The sequence below is a fragment of the Panthera tigris genome, chromosome C1, assembly GCF_018350195.1.
Source record: "Panthera tigris isolate Pti1 chromosome C1, P.tigris_Pti1_mat1.1, whole genome shotgun sequence".
Classification (NCBI taxonomy): Eukaryota; Metazoa; Chordata; class Mammalia; order Carnivora; family Felidae; genus Panthera; species Panthera tigris.
Genome location: NC_056667.1, coordinates 158386266 through 158411601, shown reverse-complemented (window position 1 = coordinate 158411601; position 25336 = coordinate 158386266). Strand labels below are relative to the sequence as shown.

General features: G+C 34.2%; 1 protein-coding gene across 6 annotated transcripts in view; it reads left to right on the top strand.

The window, feature by feature from the left end:
- TLK1 (tousled like kinase 1) overlaps positions 1-25336 on the top strand; it is a 145563-nt gene that overhangs the window by 98855 nt on the left and 21372 nt on the right. For all 6 annotated transcript variants that reach the window (XM_042994669.1, XM_042994671.1, XM_042994670.1 and 3 more), the window contains one exon: positions 14024-14090. In XM_042994669.1, coding sequence (XP_042850603.1) covers positions 14024-14090 — 67 coding nt within the window. The remainder of the gene's footprint in view (positions 1-14023; positions 14091-25336) is intronic.

The window sequence follows — 25336 nt, the reverse complement described above, 5'->3', positions numbered from 1 at the left end:
ATTTTAACTCTTCTGGCTCATCTTCTCAGTCTCTTCTGTGGACATTATTTACTCTACCAGTTTGTAAAATGTAGGTGTTTTAAGGATCTGTCTTGGCCATCTTACTTCCTCCCCTACATATTCTTAAAAACTAGCTACTCTTAGAATTTCAGTTACCACATACATGCTACTGACATCCAAGATTTGATCTCCAGTACACTTTTCTCTTGAGTATTAAATATTTGTATCTCAGTTTTGAGTGTCATATCCTTGCATAATTGATATTGGTACTTCAGTGCTTCACAGGAACCTCTAATGCAGCCTTTTCAAAACCATATTTACTAAAAACACAAAACATTTATTGTTATTCCCATTCTAGTCTGTCTCTTTCTGTCTACACACACATATCCGCATACACACCCCTTGCCTTTTCCTGTGTTCTATTAGTAAATTGTATTACCATTCTCTAAGTTTCACATGCCAAATTTTTATTATCATCCTTAATATTATAGATCAAGATTCCACTTATTTTTCTTTATTATTTTTCATCAAAAATAGGTGATAATTTTTCAAATTCCATCTCAAAATCTACCTCCATCTTCAAGCCTTTCCTGATTGGGGGGCTTTTGTAAATTGGAATTGAAACGTTCAGCTATTGATATTTTTTTTAATTTAGCAAACGGTTAACTTTTTGTAAATCAGTAAATTTGTTGCTTGATAAAAGGTAGTGGGTAGAAAAGTGGTTATATAGAATACAGTATGTGTTAGCTTTAACCCCACTCCTGTAAGACACTAGTCCTTCCAGATCTCAATTATATCCACCTATGCAAGTCCCCACTGACACCATTCTAACTCAGGTTAGTCGTCTCTTACTTGGGTTATTTTTTACCCCTACCTCTCCTTTCAACATTGGTCCAGCAATCCAATTCATTTTCATTTTGCAATCAGAATCATTTTTGCAAAATACGATCCTTTTGTTCTCTTCCTTATCACCCTAACATAGATTTCTGTTACTTGAATGATAAAATCCAAAAGTCCCAAGATGACTATTTAAAAAAATTTTTTTTAAGTTTACTTCTTTATTTTGAGAAAGAGAGAGCATAAACAGGGGAGGGGCAGAGGGAGAGAATCCCAGGCAGGCCCCACACTGTCAGCACGGAGCCTGATGTGGGGCTCCATCCCACAAACTGTGAGATCATGACCTGAGCCAAAATCGAGAGTTGGATGCTTAACCACCCGAGCCAGCGGGCTAAGATGGATGCGTCACCGCCCTAAGATGACTTCTTCAGAACACTTTTCCATTGGATATTCTCTCCTGCTTTGTTGAAGATTAGTTGGCCATAATTTTGTGGGTCCATTTCTGGGTTCTCTGTTCTGTTTCATTGATCTGAATGTCTGTTTTTGTGCCACAGAGCACCTTGATCTGGCATCTTCTGACCACTCTAGCCTCATCTTTTGTTGTTAACTGTTGCCTACCCTTCACTGCCAACTTTCAGACTCCAAACCATTCTTTTAATTTCTGTTCATTGTTTAAATCCCATGCTAGGTATTTCCTCCTAAAAGCTTTTCCTTGATCCCTGAAGAATAGGAGTTAATGATCACTGTAAGGTAAAGTGATAGTGCCCTCTGTCTCTTCAGTCACAGCATCACCATTCACTCAGTTAATGACACTAGAAATATTGTAGATGTTTCCCTTTGCCTCATTCTCTGTGTCTGTTTCTATAGTGTCTTGTATTTGTCCATCATTGCCACTATCTTAGTATTGAACCTCATCTCTTTTTTTTTTTTTAACCTAGATTACTGTTAAAATTGATTCTCTTCATGTCAGTTTCACCTTTAACCTCCTTCACTGGCCTTTAAGATAAAATTCACCCTCATGAAGGACTCTTTGTAGGCCTTCTTATTTTTCTCATTTTTCTCTTTCACTTCACTCCCAATATCTGCCTTCTGCATCTTACGTTAAACTCTTTTAGTTCTCTAAATGGGTTGAGCTTTCTTGTTTCTGTGCCTTCGTACACCTTGTTCTTTCCTTTTCTTCACCTGTCTCATTTCCTATCCATCCTTGAAGGCTTGGCTCACATACCACTTTCAGTAGGAAGCCACCTCTGACGTTTTTTCTTCCCATTGTCTCTCCCCTCAGATTAGGTTCCCATAGCCTTTTATATGTGTATGTGTATATACTGTAGCATTTATCTCACCTTTTTAGCTCTATATTCCCAATATGTAGCACAGTTTCCTGGCATATGGAAAGTGGTCAGTAAATGCTAAATTCCAGTACATAAGCATTGGGTTGAATTTCATTTTCTCCTCAGTAGACCATTTTTCTGGTTTGTTACAGGTGTTTTGCTTACTACTTGTCTTCCAAGGTGCTGATAGCCCTAACTATAGTTTAATAATCATAGACTTATCTCATTTCCACCACACTTTATTGTATATGTTGACTGAGAACTAACCCTGAAGTTATACTGCTCTGTGTTCTTGGAATGGCAAATGAAGTGATACTCCTAGTAGTTTTATTGCATGTTTATACAAATGCAGCTTTAAATGGGGAAAAGAAGCCGTAGAAGGACGTTGATTCATGTATTATTATACTTTGATTTTAGTGGCTATACTCTGCAACTGCCTTTTTTTTTTTGGTTTTTTTTTTTTGGGGGGGGGTGGGGGGAAGAGAGAGAGAGAATCCCAAGCAGGCTCTGCACTGTCAGTGTGGAGCCCGACTTGTGACTCGATCTGACAGCCGTGAGATAATCACCTGAGCCAAAATCAAGAGTCAGACGCTCAACCGACTCAGTCACCCAGGTGCCCAAGTCTTTGCAACTGTCTTCTAAAAATTCCTTTTAAATCACTGTTTCGTGGTAACTAGAACATCTAGTGTGTTTGTAAAACATCTAGTATAATTAGCATAGAGACTTTGAATCTTTCATTATTTTTCTTTTTAAAATTTTTTTAATGTTTATTTATTTTGGAGAGAGACCTAGTGTGAGCGGGGGAGGGCCAGAGAGAGACAGAGAACCTGAAGTAGGCTCCAGGCTCTGTGCTGACAGTGCGGGGCTCAAACTCACAATCTCTGAGATCATGACCTGAGCTGAAGTCAGATGGTCAATTGACTGAACCACCCAGGTGCTCCTAATTATTTTTCTGTCAAGAAGTTAATCTAGAAAAAGAAGTTACCTACTATGTAGTGGGTTAGGACTTTAACTTCTGTAGATGGTCAGATGTGGTTATTTTTTGTAAGCTACATTTTTTGAGCCTACATTTCTTCACTTTTAAAAGTACCTACATCATAGTGTTGAGAAGATGATATGAGGTAATACATGTAAATGTAAAGTACTTGCATGGTTCCTGGCTCTTTACGGATTTTTATCTTCCAGCAAGATTCAGTCAGGTGTTTTAGGTAGTAGTTTCTAATTTTAGTCACAAAGACTTTTATTATTCAGAGTAGTTTGCATAAGATAGTATTATCTATGGATGTGTAAATGACCCTTGGACTAATTAATGACCTTTGTAATTAATTTTAATTAAGATTTGGCCTCATGTTAAATATATTTTCAATATCCTGATTTTATTTATGCATTTCATGTTTCACAGAGGATGATTGCAAAGTAAACAGTAATATTTTACCTTACATTTAATATTAACGAAGTTTTAGAGGTTACTGTGTTTTCTCATGAAAGCTTTAATTTTAGCTCAAGATTATATTTTATGTAGCATAAAGTTATTTAATGGATTACTTGTCTTCTATAACTTTTCTTAATAAGATTTATTTTTAGAACAGTTTTAGTGTACAGCAAAATTGAGCAGACAGTAGAAGAGTTCTCATCTATTCCTTGTCCCCACATATAACCTTCCCCACTATCAGTACCCTCCACTAGAGTGGGACATTTGTTACAGTTGATGAACCTGCATTGACACATCATTGTCACCCAGAGTTTACAGTGTACATTAAAGTTCACCTTTGGTAGTTTACATTTTATTGGCTTTGATAAATATTTAATTGATTTTTTTAAAAATCATGCCTGAAAAATCTTTCATTGGAGCATTTTAATCTATTTTCATTTCATCTGTTATTTATTAGGGCTTAAATCTGGTCTTTATTTGTACTGTTGATTTATCCTGCCTCATCCCTGACCCATTTTTTTTTTCTTTTTATTGGATTGCTCAGTTTTTGTTTACTAGACAAGTCACCTGACCATAGAAAAACCATCTTGAATGGAGCAGAAGCTATATTTGAAGATTAGATAATTGAGAATATTTTAAAACAGATTAACAAAATCAATCTATAGATTTATAGAGGCCAAAGAATTCCAAGTAGGATGAATAAAAAGAAATACTCACCTAGGAACATCATAATGAAATTTCAGAAAAAGCAAGGCAAAGAGAAAAAGTTCTTAAAAGTAGCCAAAGGGTGGAAAAAAGATATTGGGACTATAAGTTAAGACAAAAATATTCCAGGTAAATGCTGTATGAGACTCAGTAAAATTTTAAGGCAAAAAAAAATATGAAGAAATAGTGGTTATTTCAGAACTATAAATAAAGTTCAAATCACCAGGAACATACAGTAATTCTAAATTTGCATGCATGTAATAATATGACCTCAAGATAAATAAAAAATTGTACTTTCAGGAGATAAAAACAGATCCACAAATCATAATAGATTTCAGCATACAACATGTCATAGTAATTGAACATACAGATAAAATTTTAATGTTTATTTATTTTTGAGAGAGAGACAGAATGCGAGTTGGGGAGGGGCAGAGAGAGAAGGGGACACAAAATCCGAAGCAGGCTGCAAGCTCTGAGCTGTCAGCACAGAGCCCTACGCAGGGCTCGAACTCCCAAACCGTGAGATCATGACCTGAGCTGAAGTTGGATGCTTAACCGACTAAGCCACCCAGGTGCCCCGAACATATAGATAAAATTAGAAAAACAAAACAAAAAACAGTGTAGGTATAGAAAATTTCAGTGAGATTGACAAATTTGACACTTGGAGAATGTCTCCTAACATCTGCAGAATATGTCGTCTTCTTTTTTAAGCACGGACTTTTATAGGAATTTGCCATGTTAGGTCATAAAGTTAAGTTTCAACAAATTTCAAAAGATTGAAAGAGTTTGTATAAGACTGGGCATTGTTTCTTCCTTAAATGTTTGGTAGAACTCCTGGGTGAAACTTAAAGGATTAGAATCATAGAATATGACCTCTGATCACAGTGGAATGAAACTAGAAATCAGTAACAAAAAAGGTATTGAAAAAATTTTCAATGGAAATGAGAAAAATATTTTTGGATGAGTGATAGTGAAAGTGCTGCGTGGCCAAATTTGTGAGATAAATCTGACACAGTATCTGGGGGACATTAATAGCTTCATGTACTTATATATGAAAAGCAGAAAAACTCAAACTTTATAAATTAAGCATCCATTTCAGTAAGTTAGAAGATGAGCAATAGACTTAACCAAAGAAAAGGGGAAAAGATAAGAGCAGAAATTAACAATACAGGAAATATATACAATACAGAGAATCAACCAATCCAAAAACAATGTGTTTTTCCCCCCAAAAGCTAAACTAATAAAATTGAGAGAGAAGACAACCATTATCAGGAATGAAAAAAAGGAATATTACTATAGAGTCTACAGATATTTAAAGGAAAACAAAATACATATTATAAATGGCTTAAGGGGTCCCTGCATGGCTCAGTTGGTTAAACATCTGACCCTTGATTTCAGCTCAGGTCATGATCTCATGGTTCCTGAGATGGAGACTCTGGCTCTGCCCTGACAGTGCAGAGCCTGCTTGGGATTCTCTCTCTCCCTCTTCCTCTGCCCCTCCCTCACTCATGCTTGCTCTCTCTCAAAATAAATAAATAAACATTAAAAAAATAAATAAATAGCTTAAATTTGAAATTTTTTGTGAAATGGGTTAATTTCTAGAAAAATCTAACAACAAAGTTGACATTGGAAGAAACAAAAGTCTAAATAGTTCTATAACTATTAAAGAAATTGAATCTGTAATTAAAAAGGTACAGATGACTTCATTTATGAATTGTAAACTCCAGGTACAGATGACTTCATTTATGAATTGTAACATCCATTTAAGGAAGAAATAGTGCCACTCCTTTTAAAACTTTTTTTTTAAAGAATAGTTAAGTCAGAAATACTTCCAGATTATTTTATGAGACCAGCATAATCTAGATGTCAAAATTTAATAAGGATGACACAAACAAGGAAAGTTATAGCCTAATCTCATTTATAAAGCCAAATGTAAAAATCTTAAATAAAATATTAGCAACCCAACATATAATAATGTAAAAATGATAATTTATCTTCACCGTTTGGTTTATTTTAGGTATTCAAGGTTGGTTTAACATTAAAAAAAAAAAATCAGTGTGATTTTTCCATGTATTAATTCGTCAAGACCAAGTTGGATTTATTTTAGGTATGTAAGGTTGGTTTAACATTAAAAAAAAAAAAAATCAGTGTAATTTTCCATATAAGGGGAAAGATCATATGATAGTCTTAACAGATGCCAAAACAAAAAACATCAGACAGAATTCAGCATTAATCTTTGATTAAAACTCTTAGGAATCAGTAGAAAAACTTCCTTAATCTACACTATACATTCATTTATTTATTTATTTTTTTGGCATGCATATCTACATGCTGTGCTCTTGAGCTACAATGGCCTTATACACCGTTTCTTTTTCCTGGCTTCCTTCTGCTACTCCTCTTTAATCAAGCCCAGATGTTACCTCTTCTGTGTCTTTTCCTAGTTTCCTTTAGATAAAAAATTTTTGTCTTTGTTCTGTGTACTCATAGCTGTATTATCCAGGATAATCACTTTATGTTAAGGTCAGCCAATTAGCAACCTTATCCCATTTAATCTTTTGCCCTGTTAGGTAACATGTCCACAAATTCCAAAGATTAGGATGTATTAACTTTGGAAGCAGTTATTCTGCCTATCAGTCTTTACTCTGACCCAAGATTCGTATCTTACATGTAAAATATATTCATCCTATTCCAACATCCCCAAAAGAATCAACCCCACTACAGCATCAACTCAGCATTCAAAAATCTCATCTAAATTTCATCATCTCAAATGTTCTGAATCTCATTATCGAAATCAGGTATGGGTGAGAATCTGTATAATCCACTCCAAAACACAATTCCTCTTAATCTGTGAACTTCAAGAAGCGGTCATCTCTTCTCAAAATAACTCCCTATTTTAAGGTCAACTCATTCACTATCTTAATTCTCCTTTGCTGTATAATTTAACATATTCACATGTCCCAGGGATTAGAACATAGACATCGTTGGAGGGCCATTATTCTGCATACCACATTAGCACTTGGTATAAGTTATTCTCAATTCAACTGTTAATTGCATTGAGAACATTTGGGCTCTTCGGAGGCAGACTAGTTTCATCCTTCCCACACACCTCCATTCTTTTTCACAATGATGCTTTTTTAAAAATATTGTGGTGAAATTCACATAACAGTTAACCATTTAGTGTACAATTCAGTGGCATTAAGTGCGTTTACAATGTATGCAACCCTTTTAGTTTCAAAACTTTATTAACTTGGAACACCTCATACCCATTAAATAATCATTAATTCCCATTAATTCCTCTTTGTTCCTCCCCTCATTTTCTGGTAACAGTTTTCTCTATGTGTTTGCCTTTTCTGGAGAGTTCACTGGCTTTCACTTAGCATAATATATTCAGGGTGTGTCCATGTTGTAGCATGTATCAGTACTTCATTCTTTTTTATGTCTGACTGTATCCCATTGTATGTATATGCATGTACATGCTGCGCACTTTGTTTATCCATTCATCTATTATGAACATTTAGATTGTTTCCACCTTTTGGCTATTATGAATAATGTTGATATAAACATTTATGTACAAGTGTCTGTGTAGACATATGTTTTCATTTCTTTTGAGTATATACCTAGGAGTAGAATTGCAGCATTATATGGTAATTCTATGTTTAAATTCTTGAATAATTGCTAAACTTTTTCACATCTGCAATATTTTACATTGCCACCAGCAATAAACAAGAGTTCCTATTTCTTTGCGTCTTTGGCAACACTTTTTATTTTCCTTTTTTTTTTTTTTTTTTTTCCTCTTTTGGAGAGAGAGAGCAAGGGAGGGGCAGAGAGAGAGGGAGAGAGAAAATCCCAAACAGGCTCCATGCTGTCATTGAGGAGACTGATGCAGGGCTCGAGCCCACAAACCAAGATCATGACCTGAGCCTAAATCAAGAATCAGAGGCTTATCCAACTGAGTCACCCAGGTGCCCCTATTTTCCATTTTTATTTATTTATTTATTTATTTATTTATTTATTTATATTTTTTTAACGTTTATTTATTTTTGAGACAGAGAGAGACAGAGCATGAACGGGGGAGGGTCAGAGAGAGAGGGAGACACAGAATCTGAAACAGGCTCCAGGCTCTGAGCAGTCAGCCCAGAGCCCGACGCGGGGCTTGAACTCACAGACCGTGAGATCGTGACCTGAGCCGAAGTCGGACGCTTAACCGACTGAGCCACCCAGGCGCCCCTATTTTCCATTTTTAAATTACAGTCATCCTAGTGTCCATAAAAGGTCATCTTATTGTGGTTTCGATTTATATTCCTGAGTGGCTAATTATGTTCAGTGTCTTTTAATGGGCTTGCTGGTCTTTATATAGATATCTAGGTCTTTTGCTCAGTTTTTAATCAAGCTGTTTGTCTTTTTGTTGTTGAGTTATAAGAGTTCTTTATATATTCTGAATACAACACTCTTATCAGATATATGATATGTAGATATTTTCTCCCATTCTGTAAGTTGTCTTGCTTTCTTGATAATGTCCTTTTATTTTAATTTTTATGACTTAAGTTTATTGTTTTGTTTTTCGCTCATGCTTTTGGTATCAAATCCGTGGTTATAAAGATTTACCCCTGTGCTGTCTTCTGATAGTTTTCTAGTAGTCCTTATATGTAAATTATGGATTCCTTTTTGGTTAATTTTGTTTTTTTAATTTTTTTTTTAACATTTATTTATTTTTTTAAATTTTTTTTAAACGTTTTTATTTATTTTTGAGACAGAGAGACACAGCATGAACGGGGGAGGGGCAGAGAGAGAGGGAGACGCAGAATCCGAAGCAGGCTCCAGGCTCTGAGCTGTCAGCACACAGCCCAACGTGGGGCTTGAACTCACGGACCGCGAGATCATGACCTGAGCCGAAGTCGGCGGCTTAACCGACTGAGCCACCCAGGCGCCCCTGGTTAATTTTTTTATATAGAGTGAGGCAGGAGTCCAACTTCATTCTTTTGCATGTGGTTATCTAGTTGTCCCAGCGCCATTTGTTGAAGAGACCATTCTTTCCCCCATTGAAAGGTCTCGGTACCCTTGTCAGAAATCAACTGGCGATGGATATTTGGGTTTATTTCCGCACTCCGTTCTATTCCTTTGGTCAATGTCTGTCTTTATGGTAGCACCACACTGTTTTAATGACCATAACTTTGTAGTAGAAAGTTTTGAAATAGGTAGTGGGAGTCCTATAACTTGGTTCTTTTTCAATATTGTTTTTTCTATTTGAGCCTCCTTTGCAATTTTGTATGAATTTGAGAATTAGCTTTTCTATTTCAGCAAAATGAGCCATTTGTATTTTGATCAGGATTATACTGAATATATCGATCACTTTGGAGAGGATTATCTCTTGACAATGTTAAGTCTGCTAATCCATGAACATAGAAGTCGTTTCATTTAATTCGTTTTCATTAATTTCCTTAGCACTATTTACTAGTTTTTAGTGTACAAGTCACTTCCTGGGTTAAATTTGTTTTTAGGTATTTTATTATTTTGGATTCTATTATAAATGGAAATGTATTCTTAATATCCTTTTTAGATTGTTTGTTGCTGATGTGTAGAAACACAACTTATTTTTGTGGGTTGATCTTGTATCGTGCAACTTTGCTGAATTTATTAGCTCTTGTGGTTTTTTCTTGTTCGTTCTTCAAGATTTTCTACATCTAGAGTTATGTCATCTGCAAATAAAGATAGTTTTACTTCTTTTCTAATTCTCATGCATTATGTTACATTTTTGTTTTTTTTCCTTAACTCCTCTGGTAGAACTTTCTAGTACAATATTGAATAGCAATGGTGAAAGCATCATTGTCTTCTTCCTCACCTTAAGGGGGAAGCTTTCAGTCTTTCACCACTGAGTATGATGTTAGTTGTGGGTTTTTAATAAATTCCCTGTATCATGTTGAGGAACTTCTGCTCCTAGTTTTTTGGGGGCTTTTCAAAGGCAGACTAGTCTTGGGGTTTCTGGGTGGCTCAGTTGGTTAAGTGTCCAACTCTTGATTTAGTTCAGGTCATGATCTCATGGTTCATGGGATCGAGCCTCGCATGGGCACTGATCCTGCTTGGGATTCTGTGTCTCCCTCTCTCTCTCCTCTTCCTCCGTGGTCACATGTGTGCACACGTTCTCTCTGTCTCCCTCTCATAAATAAACTTAAAAAAAAAAAAAAAAAAGACAAACTAGTCTCATGTCCCACCTTCCTCCATTTAAAAAATCTAATCCTCAATGCAGGGCTCATAGCCTGTTACTAAATTATGCAAATAAATGGGCTTGCCTTTTTTTTTTCTTCAATGCCTGTAACAGTCTTCTTTACTATAGCTTGCATTCTTTAACTTTGAGACTTAAGGTTAATTTCCTTCTTAAACAGGATGTCTTTGAAGAATTGATTATCAAGTATTCCCTTTTTTCCTGTTATTTGTTCTAGTTACTTCTATTACAGTCATCTCACATTTCTATCAAACTATTGTAAAACAGCTCTTTGAATTAGAAATAAAATTCTCATCCATTTAGGGGCACCCGGGTGGCTCAGTTGGTTGAGCATCCGACTTCGGCTCAGGTCATGGTCTCCTGGTTCGTGAGTTCAAGCCATGTGTCGAGCTTGCTGCTTTCGTCACAGAGCCCACTTCGGATCCTCTGTCCCCTGCCTCTCTGCCCCTCCCCCACTCATGCTGTCACAAAAATAAAAATTAAAAAAACATTTAAAAAATGCTCATCCATTTAGACTCATTATGAAAGATTATCAAGAGTTAAGTCTTATTTTAAATTTCTTGGCTTTTAAAATAAAGTTTTATATAAACCTACTCTAGGAGCTTTTAGCATGCCCCTAAATAAACACATATACGTATATTTGAACATAATAAAATATTAATCATTCAGGCAATAATGTCAGGTATGACTCATACAGGGAGGAGTTGGACTTTATCTTCTCATTATCTGTGAATAAAAGATTTGCTAAATAACCTAACCAACAGACTTGCTTAAGAGTGTGAATTTTTTTAGGATCTTTAAAAACACATCATAAAAATAATTATGTAGCCATTAAAATTAACATTATCCTAGCTTACCTCTTCTCATTCTATGTATTAAAATCACATTTTATCTAAAAACATTTTTCCTTACTGGAAGGAGACAACAGAGGTATCTAAAAAGTTCTAATATGTCAAGTACCTCCTGATAGGGAAATGCAGAGAAATGTAAGAAATGTCTCTTTTGCATTTTATTTAGTGAGACAAGACCCTGGAAATAGGAATTATCAAATGGAGATCTGTGAACCCCCCGATTTATGTATATGTGATATTTTCTGGAGAGAGTGTTTATAAATTTCCTTAGATTATTTTTAGATATCCACGATCATAAAGTGGTAAGAACCACTGTCTAGAAAGTCAGTAGCCTAGTATTTAGTGCTTTCTATAGAATTTGCTTATTAACGCATCAAAACCAAGCAGAGAAAAATTGGTAAATTTATATATTTTGCTGTTTATTTGAAGCTTAGTTAGTAGTTATAGTAGTAGTCATTAAAATGCAGGAAGTAAATAGCTAAATTCTCCTGCTGATGAAAGTTACCATTAAGCTTTAGTGAGAATTGTATGCGTTTAACACATACAATAAAGACCTATGAAATGTGAGACCTATGAAATAATGCTCTAAGGTCCAAGTTTTTAAATCAGTGAAGAATTATTACTAAGTAAATGTGGGGAGGGAGTATTTGTATGCATTTGCTTTAGCTATGGGGATGTGGATGATTTGAACCACAACACAAAACATACTAACAACTGGAACTGAGTGCTTTTAAAAGCAAGTATGCATTACATTATGCTATAAGATTAACCAGACAGTATTCAACAAACTAAATCATCGTGGAGCTAATTGATATTAATTCATTATTGACTCACAAGAATAGCAGCTATTGAAAACTACACCAACTAAAGACAACAAAATATCCTTACCTCCAAATTACAGAAATTCTCAGCCATCTGTACATGTAAAGGCTTTGCAAGTTTGCATGAGAGCCAAACTTCTTAGTAGAAAACAGTTTCAAAAATTATGGGAAATTCAAATTGTACCAAATTTTCACTGGTGGTATATATGCCTATCCAAAAACCATTCACCAAAAATTCTTACAGCTTTTCTTTATTGGATTAGTAGAGATTTTTATCAATTTTTGTTTCCAAATCCTTTTCCTTTAACATCACCTTTCCCTCTTCTCCCTCTTTCAATCCATCTGTATTCACACTGCAACACTTATTTCTCTAAATTTGCTTTAAGCATCTGCTGCAACTCTCCACTGTTGTTATATTTGGTATAACAAAATCCAGCAGTTGTGTTAACCTAAGACTGATTTAATTTTAAATGTTTATTTTTTCACTCTTAAGATTTTCTAGTGGAATACTAACTGAATTTCTTGGAGGGTTTTGTTTGTTTCCTTTGAATGCCCTTTCTTTAGAATTAGTAAATTTAACTAACATCTAGCTAAAGGAAAGTAGCATTTATATTAAATGTTGCTGAGGGACCTGAATGAAAAACATAAATAAATCATACCTAGGGTAGGAGCTTCACCAAGTACCCCCGAACACATAAGTAAACGAATGGGCCCTGAGTATGATGGATAAAAGCAATTCTTTCAGTTTTGGGGTATGAAATGGAAGTTGTTTTATTGTAGAGTGGTTTTTCTACTTTTACTTTATCAGAAAACAGAATCATTTTTCCTTAGGAAATGTTATAATATGTATGTCTTACTATAGACCTACATAATAAGCTAGTTATTTTTCAGTGTTCTATAGGAATGTTTGAAATTAATAATAAAATAACCATAAAGTACTTTTCAGGATTTAAATTCTTATGTCTATTTATATTTTATTAAGAATTTGATGCTTTGACTATAGTTTTAGCATTCTTTTTTCTCACTAACACATGGAAGCAGAAAATAGAAAAATGTCTTAGTTTTTTCTTTCTTTTTTTTTTTTAAACCAGTACTCAACTGGATGGACTGTGCAGTAATTTTCTAATGCTCTTAGAATAAAATGAAATTCATTCCTTGGTCTGGAAGTCCATTGTAAGCTGGCCCCTGCTTACCTCTCCTACTTCTCACAGCCTCTTTGACTGTTTTGATGCTTACTTTTTTTTTTTTTTTCTCTCTTCTTACAGTATGCCACCCTGTGTCCATGTTAGCATCCTTGCACTTGCACTTGTCCTATATCTAGGACATATTCCCCCAGGTTCTCTTGTAGTTTCCTTTTTGACTTTTAGGTCAAGACCGCCTCCCTAATACTCACTGCAAGTAGTGTAATATAGTCAGTCATTATCAACCACCCTTTTTGTTTTCTTCATAGTATTTACTGCCATTTGGGATTATTTTATTTCTTTTTTAAGTTGTTTTCTGCCTCCTTATCCCCACTATAGAGTGTAAGTTCAAACTAAAATGAAAGGAGAAAATGTCTTTTCCATTGTATCCTTAGGATTGAAATTCTAGAACATCACCTGATACATAGCACTCATTAAATAGTTGCAGAATTTATCAATTAGGTGTTCCATCTATAAGTGTTAGAAATATTCTGAAGAATATTTTAAAGGACTTCTGGCTTATATTCTGGACTGAAAGTTGTCAACATTTTAGCATTTTGAGAAACATTAATCTTCTTTTGCTGGTTATTAATAAGAAGTAATAAGTATTCATCTTAATATCTAGAATTACAATTTCATTTTTGACAGGTTGACTTTGGCAGAATATCATGAACAGGAAGAAATTTTCAAACTTAGACTAGGACATCTCAAAAAGGTATGTGAAGCATATGCTGGAATTTTAGTTTGTTACCAGAGGTCATGGAGAGTTGTTACTATAAGTCTCTCGTTGGAGAAGTCAGCTTAGAGAGAAAATACCCAAAGCTCAGACAAAAAAAAGAGGGGCATTAAAGTTGTCCTTTTAAGTTGAATATGTTAAAATAACATGCCTTTTACCTTGTGGCAGCTTACAAACATTGAGATGCTGATAATACCATGTGCCTGTAGTGGAGAAGTGACTCCTGGCCAGACTTTCAGGGTCTTAAGATTACTGTGTTTAAGTACTATTTTTGTAAAAATGCTTCATTTTTAAGATGAAATGTAAATTTCCATATTGTTTGTGTCCATTTATAATAAACTGAAATAATTATAAATTAATAACAAACTTGGTTCTTTGGCTTAACTTTTAAGCTATCAAATGCTTGAGTAAATGTTTCAACTAAAATATGTACATTGGCAAATTTAGAAGAGCCTTAATCATTAATAATAGTATAAAGTGATATAATTTATTAAAATGTTGCTACGTGTTATTATAGTAAAATTTTTTAAATGTATAGCTTTGTACTGATTTGTAAACTACGAAATTGTAATCAGTTCATTGTTTTTACAGTTTTTTAGTTCAAACTATTTCAAATAAATAATAGATTTTCCCACTCAAAATGAACTTAATGACAGATGTAAAATTCTTTTTCTTTGACCAAATTTTTTAATTCTGCTTTTTGCTTGTCACATCATTTACATATTTTTTTTAATAGGCTGAATAATTGCTAAAAGTGAGTTAGTGAACTAATCGAAGATAGCTTCTGTGAAGTTGTCTTCCTGTGAGGTAGGACAGAGAAACCCATTCTGGTAGCAGCTGCCATCATACTATGTACTGTTTTGTTTTTGGAATGCCATCAACCTGCTTTCAGACCCCTGCCATTTAATTACAGAGAATAGAAAAAGATACATAAATGTGTCCACATATATGTGTAATTTGCATTAGCATTTTTAACTATGCTGTATCTGTCTATGCCCCTACTCAGAAAAGTTTCAACCCCAAATACTTTAACAGTAAATTGTGAAATGATTTATTCTGGTCTTTTTTTTTTTTTTTCTTAAAGTGTATTTTCTTCTGTTGTAATTATTGACTATTTTTCCTGCTCTTTGGGTTACAGTAGACAACTTCAGTCTATTCTCTGTAACAGATGAGTTGTAATGAGACTGTTGGGGGATTTTGTAATACAGAATTAGTATAAGTATTGTGTGCCCACCTAAGCAGTTGTCATAATGAATTCATAGAGACCTATGCTTGATGTCCCCTATAAAGATTTATCAATTATTTTCAAACCAGCCTTTCATGATAATGGAACATTTTAACTGGAGGGTTATTATTTTTACATATAATAAAATAGTTCATTTTAAATTGCTCTTTCTAATAATGAGATTGTACATTGTATATCTTATTTTATGAAAACCTGTTACATAAAATCTGAAATTACAAAGCAGTTATATTAGGAATCGGCTTATTTGTATTACAAAAAATACTTTGCTTTTTGAAAAGCTTCAGAGAAGGGTTGGTTTTGGTCTTGGTTGGTTGTGTTTGGTTGACTTTAAAGCTTTCCTGGTACTTTGATAATATTTGGTTTGTCTGAAACACTTCTGTAAGTATTCTTAAGGGAGGTATACTTACACATCTAGACACTATCTAAATAGTTGCAAACTGTTGTAAAATACTACCCTTTCTCTTCTAACCTCCATATTAGCCTCTTTCCCTGTGTTTGACTTCTCCATGTTTTGTATTACTCATTCTTTCTAATAACTGTCCCCTCCGTAATCATTTTCCTGCTTTATTTTTTCAGCTTTTATCATATTTACTGAGCAGCTCTAGATTTCTAACTTTATCTTCTTAGCCATTTTACAACAGTACTTTTTTTTTACCAACATCATGGAATATTTTGGGAGAGTGGATAAACTACTAATGCTGAAATATGCTTTCATGTCTTGAATTCTCGCATTTTCTTCTAAGAGGCTGTTTTGGGTGAGAAGAATGTATGAATGCATTATAAAGAAAGTTGTTGGTAGTACATACAGAGAACAGAATTGAGTAAGTAGTGTCATCTTAGAGCACAAATCAACAAGAGTTGCCTGCTTACCACTTGGATATAAATTTTGAGTTGCACAATTAAATAATAAGCATTAAGTCACATGTTTTAAAAATAAGTTATTTGGCATTCCAAAGCACAACTGGAAAATAGGCCATTAAAACAGGTCATTCTGTTTTCTAAAAAAGTAGATTGGATACTTTTAATACACAGAGAACAAGCTTCAGTTAAGAGAAAAGATGTTATGACCTCTGTTTTAGCAGTTCCCTTCGCTCCTGGGTTTATTAAGCTGACATGAACTGTACCCAAGTTGTAACTACCATATGGTTTCTACCATAGGCTGGATCTGATCTGTGTATATTTGAGATCCTTGTAACCTGCACGGGAATTAACCTATAGTATGCCAGCTTACGGTTTAGATTTAGAGCCTGACATACTCTTGCTTTCATTCTGTCTTTAAGCCGGAGCAGGCTCTTAAAGTTCAGTCAAATTACTAGATTAAATTTGTGGGCACCGAAAGAGAAACTTATTTTATTGAGGAAGCCCATGTTATTTGGACATATGGGACTAGAAGACCTACTTACTTTTTTTTGAAATGAATAATTTATGATGTGCATTGTATTTTGTAAAGATCATAATAATTGAATAGGTAAAGTCAAATATGAAAAAGTATATTTACCATTGAATAAATCATAAAGTTCAGTTCACATTCTGTGCTGTTCTGTGGGGTTAGAAATATAATAAATCCAAAGCTGTGAAAGTGATAGAGTAAGGAATGAAAGGTAAGCACAAGTCTCCAAAAGTAAGTCCATGGCTAACAAATAGATATTTCTGGGGCTTAGGGGCTTATTAGTTTTTTCTTCTGAGATTAGGAAAATTGCTGTGCAGCACGCTTTTTTTAAATATATATCAAGAATTCTTCAATATTTTCAGTTTTTCTCACTTTATGAAATCATTGCTTACTCATTCACTAAGTGACTTATTTCCACACTCTGCCTGATACAGGCATGATTCGTATCCCCATTTCAGAAGAATTACATGATAACTACACTTGATGGATTTTGAGGTTTTAACCATTCTAGAGTGAACATTAATGTTAACTTTTTGAATGCCAGGATCTTCTATGTTTTGTAGAAATTAACAAAAGCTAGTAACTGGCAAAGCCAAACATGAACCTTTTTCCACTCCCATTTCAATGGCAATACCTATACACTTATTCCTACAATTTTTTTGTTGTAGTTAGGATAGCAAGTTGATTCTTTGTATTCAGAAGAATTAATTCACTTGTAGCTCTCTTTGCATCTGTCTTAGAATAGTGCTGATGTTGGCTTTTTGTTTTTTCAGATACATGCTTCATTTTCATTGCAGATAAAGGAGAGCAGTATAGTTTTTCACCCACAGATACTCTTTAACTCACGTATTACTTTCCTTGGGTAATGTTAGTGATGATTATATCAGCTACAGTATTTCTTATTAGCTGATACATTTGCTTTTCACTCTAAATTTATTTTTAAAGGTCAACTGAAAAGCACATTTTTAATAAAAAGTATAAATACTCTAACATAATCTTACCTTTTATGTAGTTTAAGGATTTAACAGAAAAGAACTATATAATAAAATACATGGAGACTATGCAAATTATACCCAAAACAGTTTTTAAAAAATGACCTTTCACTGGTAGTAATTATGTGCAAATTTACCCAGTTATCACTTACTAAAAGCTAGTAGTTGCAATAGGAATAATTTACTATCTTTAAGAAGTTGGTTCTTTGAAGCAAGACTACTAACTGTCCCATTTTATGTACCTGTACCACATGTGGAATATGGATTTAAGGAAATTAACAGACTGTATGTCAGTTAGCTTTTATGGTTAATCTTGTTTTGATACCAATCTTTGATAAATCCTAGTTATGGGAAAGCAGTTTATCTTTTTGATTTGAGGAGTTCTGCTAGATTGTTGTTTGTATTCAGATAATTCTGGAATTGAAGAAAACTACATGGATATGCTTTTCTAGGATTGTTACTAAATTAACACAAATATATATATATATTTAATTTTTTTTAGTTTATTTTTTTAGAGAGAAAGTGAGTAGGGGAAGGGTGGAGAGGGAGGGAGAGAGAATCCTAAGCAGGCTCTGCACTGTCAGCACAGAGCCCAATGCAGGGCTCGAACTCACGAACTGTGAAATCATGACCTGAGCGAAAATCAAGAACCAGTTGCTTAATCGACTGAGCCACCCAGGCGCCCCTAACACAAATATATTTTTTAAAAATCCCTGAAAAACCATCATCCTTGTAATAGATTCTCTCTGTAGTCATACTGTTATTTAAATGATCCTAGTTACCCATCATGGCATCCCAAAATGATGAGGAAATAAGAATTTTGAAGGTTATTAGAACTAATAACTATGTCTTGCCCCTGCTGTTACTTAAGTTTGTGATGTGAACAGCATGCATATGTTGCTCTTTATTTTTTAGTCTTTAAGTTTTGTCCTCTTCTATATTTAAAATACTTGATTAACTAAAGAAAATAATACATATAGGAAATTTGACATCTCAGTATGGAATATTAAATAATGTTAGTAGGATTGGCCTTAATGTATGTGTTTTGGGTTGTGTGTGTGAGAGGGAGAGTAAGAGTGAGAGTGAGAGTGAGAGAGAGAGAGAGAGAGAGAGAGAGATTTATAAGCCCTGAATATAAGTGCTGGAAGTTTATTTTGAAAAATATAACCAATTTGTAATTTGAAACAGGCTTAGTCAAGAATCCTCAGCACCAACACAAATGTATCTTTGCAGACCGAAGGAATCAGCTAAACAATTTGCAGTCATCTCAATCTCTACTAAAACAAAAATCACATCCAACATGCCACCTGACACCATTTCTTTCTCTCTCTCTCTTTTGCTCCTTGCGATGTGGCATTCATCTCTCCTTGTGCCTCCGTTCTGAAGAGATAACAGTATAGCAACAACTCTGCCATTGAAATCCTGTTCTCTGACCGATATTGGCACCTGCAAAGAGAAACAACCAGTAACAGGCAGCAGCAGCATCAGTATTAATCTTCCATGATGAAATCTTTACAGGTCAAGAACAAGCACACAGCTCTTTTCTCACTCCTTCACAGTGGACCATGCATCTAGTTGAAATGGAAGACAATGGATTGTCTACAAGCCTTTTGAACAGTGGAGAATACAGGGCATTGGTTTTAGGTGAATTGACCCCCAAATATTCTTGAAGTTTGATATCTCCTTTGGTCTTTCTAGAATACCATTGTCATCTGATTCATAAAATCCTTAGTATAACCACAAAGAATAAATTTGCATACGTGACATTTCTTGTCACTTTAGGTTTGAATAAAAATATGAAAAAACAGTATAATTCTAGAGGACTTAATTTCTAAATCTGTGTGTTCCCCTTTATATTCATGGCCATGACTAGAAGAAATCTCTTGGGAATTCTTCTCTCAATTAAAGCCAACCACATTGTACATTATATTTCTCTAGAACATAAGAGGCTACTTGTATATACAGGCAGTAGTTTTAAGTGGAAGTCTGATGAAAATGCACTATAGTAGAAAAAGTCATGATTAAGCCCATGAAGAATGTCATGAGGTTCTTGACTTCTTGGCATGTGTGGGCAAGAAAAGTGCCAAGAGGAGTGTTAGATTTCTAAACTTGACATTTTGTCCTTACTACTGCTTCCCTTTTAAGAACAAGTGGTAGTCTATAACAGATGACTGTGACCGTGCCGAGAGATCATGGAACTGGCTGTCAATAGGAGAACTCCCAGTGTTCGTATTTTATCTCTTGCGCTTACTATGAAACCATAAACATTCCTTGCCCTGTGTTTCCACATTTGCAGTCATTTATCTTAACTTGGTAGTAGATGTTCAGTTACCAAAATGAAACTTTAGAGGTGAAATGTGTTTTGCTTCTGTAATGTTTAATATTAATCCAGTTGTTTTATAAGCAATGGAATCCTTTTAATTTTGGAAAGAATTTTAGAAGTCATGTTAGCAATTGGTCAGAGCAGAGTTTAATTCAGATTTGTAAATTCAGTCTAAAGATCACTGTTTCACAAAAAAAGAAAAACAATTGCTTGACCACTGGCCCTTCCCAATGAGAACTATAACTCCATGCCATTTACGATAGACCCTTGAACAATGCAGGGGTTATGGGCACCGATCCCCCTTTACCCCCATGTGCACAAAAATCTGCATATAACTTTTGCCTCCCCAAAACCTAACTATACTAATAGCCTACTGTTAACCAGAAGCTTTACCAATAACATAAGCAGTCAACTAACACAAATTTTCTGTTATATATAATACTGTATTCTTACAATAAAATGAGCTAGAGGTATGAATCCACCCATATCCTGAAAAAGGTTAAAAGGAAGCCTGCAGTGGGGAGAAGGGCTACAATGTGTTGTAGTAGGGCATGGTGCCTGTACATGCTGTGGCATGCTGTCAGCACTTTGGTTTGTGTTGAACATCAAGGAATTTCACTCCTAGCCTAATACAGCAGCTGTAATTGCTTTCTTAAGAAATGTACTAAATATTTAAATTTTGCCGATCAGTTGAATTGTTATATTTATTTGCTTCTGGGAAGGGTTTTATTTTGTTTTGTTTAAATAGAATGGAGGAACTAATGGAATCAAACCCTGCCTATTTCAACAGTTATTCTCGGGGGTTTTAATGTATGTATTTATGCATTTGAAGAGAGAATAAAAAAACCACCCCAATCGCCATACCCCACACCGTCCCCCTAAAAAAGAAGGAAATGAAGTGCAGAGAAAGGAAAACATTAAGGTTCTAAAATAATTATGTAAGGCAGTGAAATACACCTGAGGGAGATAGAGTATTCTCCCATTAGTAATAGCCAGCTCCGTGATTGGGAATAGGAGTGAAGGGATTTATGTAGTTAGGAAAGAAACCTTCCACTCCCCAAGGAATTTCGTAATTTTTGTCCCTTCTCCTCCTACCCCAGTCCTCCATCTATACAATAATATACTCAAGCAAAAATAGGATTATGGGCAATAGTTTCAAAACCAATCTCTATAAATTCAGATTCACTTTATCTGCATGGTTTTTTGGTTTGTTGGTTGGTTCGTATTTCCAATGGTTCATATCTCTCACATCCATAGGTAGGATATTTGAAAGCATGTAATAGACATAATCTGGGAACACACAATAGGGATAAAGTTGAAGTAAACTGGTAATGATTTTCTTCTTAATTCTTTTTTCTGCACTGCCCTTTCTTTCCATTAGCTTTTAATAGTGCCTTTTGTTAATTTCTCCTTTCCCTTTCTTGGTGATAAACTTTTAGAATGACATAGTTTATGACATTAAAAATTTGAGGACCTGCAGACACTAACTTTTGAGGAATTAATATTTGTTCATATTACTGAAATGGATTTGGAGTTAAACTTTTTGAAACCTCATTCTGAACTTGTTTTCCTAGACCAAGCAACGTTTATAGTGCTGTTGAATAGACTGTTGGAAGTGATATGCTTTTTTCTCTCCTACAATCTTCATAATACACTATGCAGAATTTCTTTTTTACCAACCCTCTTGGAATATAGGCAAGTTGAGAATGATACATTAAAATCCTTTCTATCTTATCTTCCTTTATAGAAAAGCAGCACTTTGAAAAGAGGTTTTTTGTGTGTATAACATGTAACATATTCAAGATTTGTTAAAGAAATATAAACTCAGGTGTTTAATTTTTTCAGGAAATGTATCAGTTTTACCTGTGATAATGCATTTTATAACTCTTAAAGCTTTATAGCTTTAATGCCTACATACCCCACCTTTCAGTAATTGCTCTTTTAAAAATTGCCATTATGGGAAATGCTCAGAATTTCACCTAGCAGTTTTCACCTGGCATTTTGTAGAGATTGTCTAGTACCGTGACTGACTTTTGGCTTAGAGTGTTGATCCAAGGGGACACTAAGTTGCAAGAAAAGACTTTGATTACAAATAGAAAGCATTTCTATGTCAAACTTCTGCTGAGAGACAAACATTTTTGGTTGAGTTGCTGTGAAATTTACCTTCCACGTAAAAATTTAAAAGCTATAAATTTTGGAAGGTGTGTTTCACAGGTTACTTAAACAGTAAGGCAATATTGAGATCTGTTGTTGTATACTTGTATGACTTGGTTTTTAATTCAGAATATTAAGAGCTTATTTTAAGATACTGTTAAAATAGCTGTAGAAATACTGTTAAATTGTCCATTGCTACAGCTTTCTGTTTCAACAGAAAAGAGCCATGTCCTTTTAAAACTGTATGTGATCACCAAATCTACCTCTCTCTCTAAAACAGTCTCTTCTTACCCGTTTCCCTTCTACACCATAATTGCCTACAGAGACCAGTTCCTTTCCAGAGATGCTATTTCTTTGTATCTTCTAGATAACTGCTCAGCTAGTAGATGACTCCAGAATTTTTACTTGGTATTCTTAAGCATGAGCTATCTGGTTGGATTATCTCTCTTATATTTTAGTAAGCTTGCCTAGTTTTGCCATGGTTTGAGGATTCTGTTCTGTAATGAACTCAGGTTAGTTGTGAGCCTGGGTCATACTTGCTTCTCCTGAACCCTCTGAAAATGATTAATTCTGAGGATGGCCCAGAGATTAATGTTGATCTCAAGCAAGGAGAGTGTAGTCTGTAGGATTGATCTGCACTAAATATAAATTATTTATATTTGGAAATGATCTGCACTAAATAGAAGTTAGTTGATGAGACTACTGTATTCTAGACTGTTGTACCCTGGGGTCATACCAAAATTCAGTCTTGCCTCTTTATATAAGGAAAGGGTACTAGGTAGTATTGCCCTAACATTTGCCCAAAAGTATGTGTATTAATCTGCTTGGGCTGTAATGACGAAATACCATAGACTGGGTGTCTTAAAATTTTTCTCACAGTTCTAGAAGCTGGAAATCCAAGATTAGGGTCCAGCAGGTTCAGTTTCTTGTGAGGATCTATCTCTTCCTGGTTTTAGATGGCTGTTTTCTCAAGTCCTCACCTGTCTTATTCTCTGCTCTCACAAAGAGGGGACAGGATGGGGAGGATAGATGTCTCTCCCTTCCTCCTTATAAAGCCACTAATCCCATCATGTGGGACCCACCTTCATGACCTAGTCTAATTCTAATTACTTCCCAAAGCCCCCATCTCCAGATACCATCACATTGGGGTTTAGGGCTTAAACATAGGAATTTGGGGGGGGGGGAGGGACACAAACCTTTAGTCCATAACAGTATATATCCTTTGTTCAGTGGGGTTTAAGAGAAATTATTTATAAGAGTTGCAGAATTATCTTCCCCCCAGAAGTATGTCACTTTGGTTTAAGGTCCAAGATACTGTGGAATAAATAGTAAATTAGAATATGGGAGCTGTAAATATATTTCACTGACTATAGAGGATTTATATTTATCTGTATGTAAGACTTGGTTATAATTCCTTCCCTTGACATTTCCTCTTAAATACATAGGATCTAGCTTTTTTTTTTTTTTTTTTTTTTTTTTTTTTTTTTTTTTTAGTGCTTCTGGCATCATTTTGTTTTTTCCTGTAAACTTTATAATTCAAACCAAATGCAGCTTGCCTGTGCTTTTTGTATTGTAAGATTTTATGGGACATATTTGTCTTGTTTTACAGAGGATAAAAAAGTTTACTTAACTGACATGGATAGACATTTTACTTTCTTTAATAAGTATTTTGTGATCTTGGCTACTGCCATTGGATAAACCTCTGAAGATTAACAAAAAATATTAAGCACATGTAACTATGTGTCAACAATCTAGTTGGATCTCATAATTATATATTTATTGATTCAGTAAGATTTAGTTTCTGTAAATTCACTTTTGAAATAGTACCCCTTACCACAATTTCAAATAAAACTTAAAACAATTTTTTCAGCTGGTATCCTAATAGGCATTTCATAGTTTTATCAGGTATTTAAAAATCCACCAGCCTACCAAGTGTTTAGTAGTTTCCTGCATGTGTAAGAATCAAATTAGTGGCAAGTTTTAAGACAGCAAATGTTAGTAATATGAAAGGAAAAGGTTGCCACTTTCTATGTTCTGTGCTAGAAATGAATTTGAATTTTTTCATACTCCCGAACATTTTCTACAGCCAGTTTCTTACAGTACTTCATATGACTAAATTAAGACAACTGTGATTTGAGTATCGTTCCAGAAGTTTTTAATCTATTTCATGTCCTTATAATGAGTCTTCAATTATTTAATTCCCTAGACTATTACCTTTCTTTTTTTCATTGAAATAAGGAATATTTGTGACTGAAGCTGTATTAAGTGCATTAGTTTCAGTTAAATTAAGACAGTCTGTTTAGTGTGTCTATTTTCTAAAGATCTCCAAAATTCTAGGAAGGCTGATCTTCATTTAAATTTATTTTTAAACGTTCTATTTGTCATCTAATTTTTACTTTATATTAAATATCTCTGTAACAAGTAGTGGTTGAGTTTTATTTTAAAACAATAAAAAAATAACCTCAAGCGTCAAGTGGAATACAGACAACATACTTAGATTTAGTTTTTTTAATCTGTGAACATTTGTTTTTCTTTATCTTAATTAGAATCTTCTTTTCAGTTTAAGCCTTAGATAAAGGTGTTATAGACTTTATATCTCTATTATTTGCTTTGGAATGAAATGATATTTATATTTTCATAGTAAACTTGAAAATTGCTTTTTAGATAAAGGATTTTTAAAATCAGATAAATCATTAAAAGAAAATGAGCTAATATAATACAGAAATATTTAAGTGTAATACTAAAAAACAACCTCTATTCCATGTGGTATAGATTTATAATGATAGCAGATACACATTTAGGCCAAAGCAATTTGTATTTGTTTATTTCCTCAACAAACACTAATTCAAAAATACTATAAAATTGGGCATTTCTAGAATTTTCCACTAAAATTTGGTCTATTCTTATCTGTCCCTTATGTAGTATTCAAATTTATATTGACAGAGATATGTAAGATGGGTGATTGTTTATTTGGGATCTTATTTTTTTTTAATGTTCTCAAAATTGTGTATTTTGAGACATGAAAAATATTTTCAAAAATTTTATATTAAATGTGAAAGGAAATTTCATTAGGATTTGCCTCTATCTGCTCTAATAACTGAGGATCTGCCACAGCTATCC